Source organism: Cucumis melo, chromosome 3 (assembly GCF_025177605.1).
Source record: "Cucumis melo cultivar AY chromosome 3, USDA_Cmelo_AY_1.0, whole genome shotgun sequence".
NCBI classification, from domain to species: Eukaryota; Viridiplantae; Streptophyta; class Magnoliopsida; order Cucurbitales; family Cucurbitaceae; genus Cucumis; species Cucumis melo.
Genome location: NC_066859.1, coordinates 7,085,303 through 7,094,176, shown reverse-complemented (window position 1 = coordinate 7,094,176; position 8,874 = coordinate 7,085,303). Strand labels below are relative to the sequence as shown.

Genomic DNA, 8,874 nt, shown 5'->3' with positions numbered 1-8,874 from the left:
AAGAAAGGAAAGTTGAACATTATTTTAGCTAGTATGATCATAGAGACATGGGCAGCATGGGTAAAGAGGGTAGTTAGACATTATTACGAGCTGCGTTCAGAGAATTACAAGCTTGTTCAAATAGAAAAAACTCTTACTCTGGTGGTTCAGAAAATTGATTCGGAAGAGAGGAGTAGAAAATGACAATATCGAAAACCGAACAGGTAAGCCATAGAAAGTTCTTCACTTGCATATTAGGTAAATATGATTGATTGTTAAAAAGGCTATCCATAAAAAAAATCATTTTATCGTAATTAAACTTTTAATTTTATTCAAACATAAACTTCAATAAATGTTGTAATTTTAGGATCCGTTTGATAACATTTATGTTTTTGATTTCTTTTTTTTATTGTTCTTGTTTTTTGTTTTCTATTTTTTATTTTTAAAAACTAAAAATAAAAATATATTTGATAACTATTTTTTTAAAAGAATAAAAAATAAAAACATAAATTTGTTTGATAATTTTCATTTCTTGATTTTTCTTTGCTTCTAATAATATATAATACATATTTAAAAGATGTCATACATTAAACATTAAAATAAATAGAAGATCAAAAGTTTGTATCAATTAATATAAATAAGTTTCGACACACAACTAAATACAAAAACAAAGTTGCATTTGTTCTTAATTTGAATGTTGTCTAAATTTGGCCGACAAATCATCTCTCACATTGTTTAAATGATTTTGACCTACATCTAATTCAACTATATAACTTTAAAATATTTAAGATGTTTAAAGTATTTAAATTTAGGTTAATTTTAGTAAATATAACAAAAACACCAATATATTTATGATCCGTATAACAAAATCAAAATGTTCAAGAAACTGACCATTATTTTAAATATTTCAGGTTTGCTCTTCCTTTTCATCTTCTTTCTTCTATTTTTCTGTAATTTTTCTTTTATATATGTTTTTTGAAATCATGATCTTTGTCACTACAAGAGACGGGGGTACTCCCGACGCCAAAAAACGTCGACGAAAATGAAAAGTACGTCGGGATAACCTTTCCTGACGTACAAAACGGTGTCTGGAAGAACGTTGGGAGAAATGCGTCGGGAGAGGCTTTCCCGACGCCATACCAACGCGGCGTCGGGAAAGCCTCTCTCGACACCTACTAAGCGTCGGCATAGCCTGCGTCGGGAAAGAGGCATTCCTGACGCAAGCTATGCCGGCGCACCTCCCGGCGTCGGGAAATACTCTTTCCCGACGTTTTTTTCCTGACGTTTCTTTACGTCGGGAATTCCTTTTTATATATTTTTTTAATATTTTGTTTCTACTTTTTTCCTTATAATATTTTTCTCAAACATTCACAATGATGTTCAGATTGTTGAAAATTTTTTTTGACGTTTTGGATTAAATTAAAACAAATTGAATATAAACTAAAATAAATTAAGAAATATACAAACACAAATTAAAAAATAGAATTAAAATTAATAATACGAATAAGTTCACTACAATAAATATAGTTCTCAAAATAGAAAAAACATAAACATAAGAAAAAGTTTTCCAACGAGGTTCGTATGCGCGTCATTCTACACCTTCGGTCCTAAAAATGATATAAAAATAACTAAATTTAGTACATAATCATATATTTGCAAAAACTTAAGAATAATAGAGACATATACGTACCACAGATCTAGGGATCATGTGGTGGTCCCTGTTGTGCACGAGTAAATTCTTCTATCATCTTTTTCATACTTTCCACTTGTGAAGCTAATGTTTGGTGATTTCTATCTTATACTTCAATCCGTTCTAAAGCTTCTTGAAGTTTAGCTTGTAATTCAATCTCTTTTTCTGTGGACTGCGAACAAGATGTCGACGAACTGCTTGCACTCGCCGTTCTGCGGGCCTTCGGCTTGGGTCCCCAACCAAGGCCTTTTGAGTAGCCTGGTCGTCTACCCAACACCTGATCGCATATCTCATCCTCAGATAGTGGCTGACTACCCTCTGGGGTAGGCTGAGATTGGAGTTCCAGCATTTGATTCTGCAACGAATTTAAAAACTATGTTAGGTAACGCACAAAAATATATAATGAAAGTGGATAATTAATAAGGGCATAACTTACATGCGCATCCTCGGCGGCCTGCGACACGAATGTCCCAGCTCGAACGTGTGTTTCCCGAAACAATTCCACACGATCGACCGGCTCCCCTTTTCTTTCAGCGAGCTTATACTGTCGTTGTAGAAACGACTTGAACCCGCTACTATGATTGTAAGGCTGCTTCTGTCTAGCAGCCTTGTTCGTCCGTGATTGCTCCTGCATTAAAACAATTATATTATTTATTTCGTATACATATTAAAACTTGTTATCATAATTAATCATGACAAATACCTGGAATGCACGACTGATATAATGGTCGCAGAGGAAGTGCCAATCCTCATCACGTCCAACCAATGCGTTTGGTGAGTTGGCACGAGCCTCCTCCGGGTCGCTGTACTTTTTGAAATGTCTATGACAGTCGGCCCAGAACTCTTTAAAGGTCGTGAGCATCTGATGCTCAACAAACCTGTTCATCGCTTGATCATTGAAATCAAGCACAAACAATCGCTACACATTACAAACATAACACATTAGATTGGTTAAAGTTAGATATGTTTCAAATGAAATCATATATAAATGTGTAGTGCATTTAATTACCTAGAGGTCGCCCTTGACGACCTCAATGTATTCTCTCCCAACGTCCGCCCACTTAAGACAGCGGACGGGAAATGTCTTTCACATGCACACGCCTATCGCCTGGCTGAAGCGAACGACGTGTGGAGAAATAGGCTTCTCCGCTCCATGGGCGATCGTCATCGGAATGCGCCCATTTATTGCAACATGGCGCTCTAACTCCAAGAGTCGAGACTGCGCACGTCTCCTAGGAGTCGGAGTCACTTGTTGAGAAGAAGACTCTGCTCAATAAATCGATAATAACATATAAAGTTAGAAAAAAGAACATGAAATATTTGTAAGTTAAAATGAAGAAAATTCTTAGACTCGCCCGTATTATCGCCCACAATGATGACCCTCCCGCGATGTTATTATCTAAATCGTCCTCAAACTGGAGGAAAATATCGTCCGTCTCCATAAAATTTGATCGTCGATATGACATAATGGCTATGGACATAGAAAACAAACATTTTCAATTTAACTTAAACCTCCCTCTCCCCAGATAAGTAGTAATTCCATTTCATAATAATTATTGTTGTAGTTGTTGTTGTTGAAAATGAAATAGAGAGCATTTTGGACAAATTATATCTTGGCTTCTAGTTTATTATTGAATTGAATAATGGAAGGATATCAAAAAGAAGTTTATATTATACATAAAGAAACAGAATGATAAAATGAGCATGAAGACACTTTGTTGGCATGACAAAGATATATATATATATATATATATATATACAAACCCCTAAAACTCTTGAGATCTCTCTTCATATCAATGAATTTGTTTCTCTGAATTCATACAGACACTCTGACCAATGGCCAAAACCAAAGCATGTAAAACCCTAAAACATGGTCCTTGATTCTTGGATATTATAAATGTTAGATTATACAAATCTCAAATGGGATAAATCAATCAACATTTATGTGCAAACCAAAATCAACACAACAGTACTACTGATTCAATTCTCTTCAAACAAAAAAATGTGCATAAAATGTCTCTCTTTGTCAGTTTTCTAATTTATCTTCATTTTCTTTTTCTTTTAACAAACAAAAATCTAAATTTAAACTAAATAAAATTTAAACTTCCACTTACCTAAAGTGGCAGACGGCGGCTGAACGGCGACAAGGGACGACGGCGAGCGACGGCGGCAGAACACGGAACGGCGACGACGATTCTCTCTTCTCTCTTCTCGGCTTCTCCTCTCGGTTTCGGTTCTGTAAATTACAGAACTGAAACGATTAAAAAGGGGATTTCCCGACGCAGTGCTGCGGCATCAGGAAATCCCCCTAAAAGCGTCGGGAAAAGGGGCATTCCCCACGCTCATTAAACGGTTTTTCCGACGCCTAATAGTGCGTCGGGAAAAACCCCTTTTCCCGACGCCGTTCCCAACGCACTGTGCACGGCGTCGGGAATAGGTTGTTTTTAAATTTTAATTTACTCTTCTCCCGACGAATTCTTGCCGACGCTTTCTTGGTGCGTCGGGAAATAGTGTTTTCCCGACGCGTTGCCCGACGCGGTGTTGACGGCGTCGGGAAAACCTATATTCCGGACGTTTCTTATGCCGACGTCGTTTTCTGCGTCGGGAATAATCCATTTTCTTGTAGTGGTGTAGGAAATGATACACAATCATGTAGGTAGTATCAACACCGACCACAGGAGCACATGTAATTTTTCTTCTAAACGATCGTGAACCAAGATCGTTTAGTTTTTGTACATGATCATGTACCAAGAGCTAAACGATCATGTACAAAATCTAAACAATATTGGTACATGATCTTATACTAAATATCGATTTTTGTTCACGATCATTTAGCAATTGGTACACGATTGTGAACCAAGTGCTAAATGATCGTATACCAAAACCTAAATGATTTTTGTTCAAGATCATTGTACCAAGATCTTTTATATTTGGTACACAATCGTGAACCAAGATCGTTTAGAACTTGGTACATGACCATTTAGATTTGAAAGAGAAAATATATGAGAGATGATGAAAATCATTTACCAAATTTGAAGAAGTAAAAAAAAAAGAAGTGAAAAATTGAAGAAGGGAAAAATTCTAGAAGAAGAAATGAAGAAATCATGAACAAGAACAAGTGGAAAATGAAGAAGTAATAATATGAAGAAATTAATAGTATGGAGAAGAGATGAATAAATCACAAATAATAAGAAGAAAAAAAAATGAAAAATCGTCTACAATATTTAAGTGCAAATTTGAAATTTATGAAAATATCATAAATATTTTTATTTTATCACACTAATAGTAAATACTTTTATTATATTTATAAAAATTAACCTACAAAAATATAATATCCAACAACAAAGACATATAATATCAAAACGCAAAAGGTTATCTAAAAAACTAAAAGTATTTAAATTTATATATAAAAGCAACATAATATGAAAACAAACAAATGTTTAGAAAGAACTTTAATATAATTATTTTTAATGACATTAAAAATAATTCTCTTCACATGTGTCCAAATGAACCATATAATACACATATATATGATATGATATGAAATGATATAGTTAATCTTTTCTTTGGTTGAAATTTATGGATTTAAATCAAGTTATTCAATATTAGTTTGTATTATAAATCAAGTTTTTAGGCATCTGTATTTTTTAAAATTAATGAATAATGTAAAGTAAGGGAAACGAAATAAGTTGGCCATAGACTTGTCAAATTGTTTTAACTTGATCATATGTCATGCATGGATTTACTTTTAAATTTTCTACTTTTACAATTTAGAAAATAATAACATGAGCTCTATTTTCATATTTTTTTTTTGTAATTTTTTGCAAAAACTCCTAAATGGACAAATTATGAGAATAATGGTTTTTTTCAAACAATTTACCAAAATAATGTTCTTTCAAAACTTATTACGAAAATGGTGTTGTTTTTTTTTTCTTTTTTTAATAGGGCGAGTCTTCAAGACTCGCCCTTCTGTATATTTTTTTTTTATAAAAGAGAGAGGGCGAGTCTTGACTCGCCCTCATTATTCAAAAAGAAAAAGATAAGAGGGCGAGTCTTGAAGACTCGCCCTCATTCATTTTATAAAAAAAAAAAAAAAAAAAAAGGTTGCATGCAACCCGTGACCAAAGTGCAGGAAAAGCCTGTCACTCCACGCCACGCCACTGAGAAGAAGGATGGTCACCTGAAAAAGGAGGAAAAGAAGGAGAAAAATGAAGGGTTGAGATTGGATGGTGGCAGAAAATCCTACGGTGTAGAGGATTTTGCTAACCATTTAAATCTACCATTCTTCTTCTTCTTCTTCACATATCCTCCCTTCTTCTTCTCCTTCACGAAAAATTTCTCCCTTCTTCTTCTCCTCTCAACCTCCTTTCGGGTGTTGTAAAAAACACTTGATCTTATCACATATCCTCCATTCTTTTTCTCCATCACAAATATATTTCATCTTCTACAAATTTAGGTATGAAATTTATTTGTAAATGTAATTTTTATTGAAAAAGGAGGAAAAGAAGGAGAAAAATGAAGGGTTGAGATTGGATGGTGGCAGAAAATCCTACGGTGTAGAGGATTTTGCTAACCATTTAAATCTACCATTCTTCTTCTTCTTCTTCACATATCCTCCCTTCTTCTTCTCCTTCACGAAAAATTTCTCCCTTCTTCTTCTCCTCTCAACCTCCTTTCGGGTGTTGTAAAAAACACTTGATCTTATCACATATCCTCCATTCTTTTTCTCCATCACAAATATATTTCATCTTCTACAAATTTAGGTATGAAATTTATTTGTAAATGTAATTTTTATTTGAATATGTTATTGTATTATATTATTAGATTTTGTGTTATTGTTGAATTTATTTAATATGTTTAGTTTACAAAAATCATTAACTTGATATTTTTATCCCCTAAAACAAAAGCAAACATTAATCAAATACGGTGGCACGTAGACTAAAATTAAATAAATTAGGATAACCCTTCTATGTTATTATTTTTAATTCATTTTAAAATGCATTTAGTTATGTAGAAATCAAACTTTCATGGATTAACCAAAATAATGTTATTTTGCAAACTTATTACCAAAATAAGGTTGTTTGCAAACTTATTACCAAATTGATGCTCTTTTTTTTTTTTTAATTTTTTTTAATAGGGCGAGTCTTCAAGACTCGCCCTTGATGTTTTGGAAGAAGAAGTTTAAGTAGGGCGAGATAAATAAAATTCTTAATGTGCCTTAATTAATTAAATTATGTTATTCAAAAAAAATATTATCTTTTGCTTGATACAGGAAAAAGAAAAAAGAAAAAACAAATGTAATAATAACAATAATAATAGTAATGATAATAACAATAATAATAGTAATAATAATAACAATACTAATAGTAATAATAATAGTAATAAGAATAGTAATAACAATAATAGTAGTAGTAATAGTAGTAGTAATAATATTAGTAATAACAATAATAATAACAATAACAATAATAATAATAACAATAACAATAAGAAGCACAATAACAATAACAATAATAGTAATAGTAAGAATAATAATAATAATAATAGTAATAATAGTAATAGTAATAATAATAATAATAGTAATAATAATAATAAGAATAGTAATAACAATAATAATAACAATAACAACAACAATAACAACAACAATAATAATAAAAATAATAATAATAATATAATAGTAATAATAGTAATAGTAATAATAATAATAGTAATAATAATAATAATAATAACAATAACAATAATAATAACGAGAACAACAACAACAATAATAATATAATAATAATAATAACAGTAACAATAATAATAAAGAGTTGCTCATTTAGTGATGCGATGGCATAATCGCAGAAGGTTTACTGCTACGGGACCTCCAATTGAGCAGTTTGATATGGATGTAACTCAAGAATACATCAATTGGTACAAAAACATTAGCAAGCTCTATATCACCCAACCGGGAGCTGCTATGAGTCATCTGGTATACATTTAAAAATTGTATAGTTGTTTTTAGTGTTAATTTATTTTCAATGATTTCTAATTCATTTTAATATTTTACAGAGATCAAACAATATTAGACTTCGGAATGTTGCAGATGATCCACAACAGGTTCTAAATATATGCAACGATAACGAGCAGTATATGGAGAACATCCACTATATGTACGATGTCCCTACTGTACCTGCTCCTGTTCAGAGGAGACGTCCTCTAGTGCAAGAGCCTGATCAATTGGAAGAAGTTGACCAACACGGGGAAGAAGTGCCTCCAATGACACAAACACAAAGCGAGCATAATTACGTTAGTCCAGTAATGATGATGCCAACATTTGGAACGACATATTATGATTCAGAAGTCGGTCAATCGTCAGACTTTGGAAGAGGATATTACAATTCAGAGGCAGGTCAATCATCAACGGACTTTGGGCAACAATACTATGATTTAGGGAGCGATCCATCGTCTTCATACATGCATGGTCACGGGCGTGGTCGTGGAGAACATAATGAATATTTGTACTACGAAGTGCCTGCAGCGGTACCCGAGCAATCAAATGAGCTACAGCAACAAGAGAATGCAGCAGTACCCGGACAATCAGATGAGCAACAACAACAAGAGAATCAGGAGGAAATACAACAACAGAGAGTTCAAAGTCGACGACGACAACCGGCTAGAAATCGTCGACGTCCAGGTTGTGGAACACATTGATTTTTTTTCCTTTGAATGAAAATTGTTAAATTATTGTATTAAACATTTTGATTCATATTTAATTATTTTACAATCAAAAGTACTTACTACAAATTTACGGCCTCCAATTAATAGAAAAATATATTTTAATTTTTTGTATGGTGAAGAGTGCATGGAGAGTATACCAGATCATCCAAGTTTATAATACGAAATCCAAAACGAGCCAAAAATGAGCCATAAATTTTCAAGGTTTTGATTAAATCCTAATTCTTCAAGATTTTCATTCACATGTTGAACGACAAATATATATTTTTCTATTGAATATATACATATGTAAGATTCAATTAATAACGATTTATAATTTTGACTTAATTGAATGGGCTAAATAATAGACACAACCCACTTGTTGAATAGCAATAAAAAGTTCTATTTATTCGTTACAATCTTCCAAATATTAATTCCAACATACATACCAAATTTTCTACATTTTTTTAGCCTTTTTTTAGCGGAGTCTTGTGCATTTTTTTTTTTTTATA

General features: G+C 32.4%; 2 protein-coding genes across 5 annotated transcripts; one reads left to right on the top strand and one right to left on the bottom strand.

Annotated features, from left to right (window-relative positions):
* Positions 1–1,747: 1,747 nt before the first annotated feature.
* LOC127148723 (uncharacterized) lies at positions 1,748–2,929 on the bottom strand. 2 transcript variants are annotated; one of them, XM_051082993.1, is made up of 3 exons: positions 2,373–2,929; positions 2,106–2,297; positions 1,748–2,024 (listed from the first exon to the last, which is right to left on the bottom strand). In XM_051082993.1, the coding sequence occupies exons 1-3, from the start codon at positions 2,553–2,555 to the stop codon at positions 1,776–1,778; spliced, it is 624 nt and encodes a 207-aa protein (XP_050938950.1). In that variant the 5' UTR covers positions 2,556–2,929; the 3' UTR covers positions 1,748–1,775. The 2 variants fall into 2 exon arrangements, with proteins under 2 accessions (XP_050938950.1, XP_050938951.1); XM_051082994.1 differs by having other exon boundaries at positions 1,748–1,997.
* A 2,928-nt stretch (positions 2,930–5,857) lies between these two features.
* Positions 5,858–8,452, top strand: LOC127148722 (uncharacterized). 3 transcript variants are annotated; one of them, XM_051082991.1, is made up of 3 exons: positions 5,858–6,125; positions 7,511–7,637; positions 7,718–8,452. In XM_051082991.1, the coding sequence occupies exons 2-3, from the start codon at positions 7,551–7,553 to the stop codon at positions 8,357–8,359; spliced, it is 729 nt and encodes a 242-aa protein (XP_050938948.1). In that variant the 5' UTR covers positions 5,858–6,125; positions 7,511–7,550; the 3' UTR covers positions 8,360–8,452. The 3 variants fall into 3 exon arrangements, with proteins under 3 accessions (XP_050938948.1, XP_050938949.1, XP_050938946.1); XM_051082992.1 differs by lacking the exon at positions 5,858–6,125 and adding an exon at positions 6,229–6,432; XM_051082989.1 differs by lacking the exon at positions 5,858–6,125 and having other exon boundaries at positions 7,479–7,637.
* The last annotated feature ends 422 nt before the right edge of the window (positions 8,453–8,874 follow it).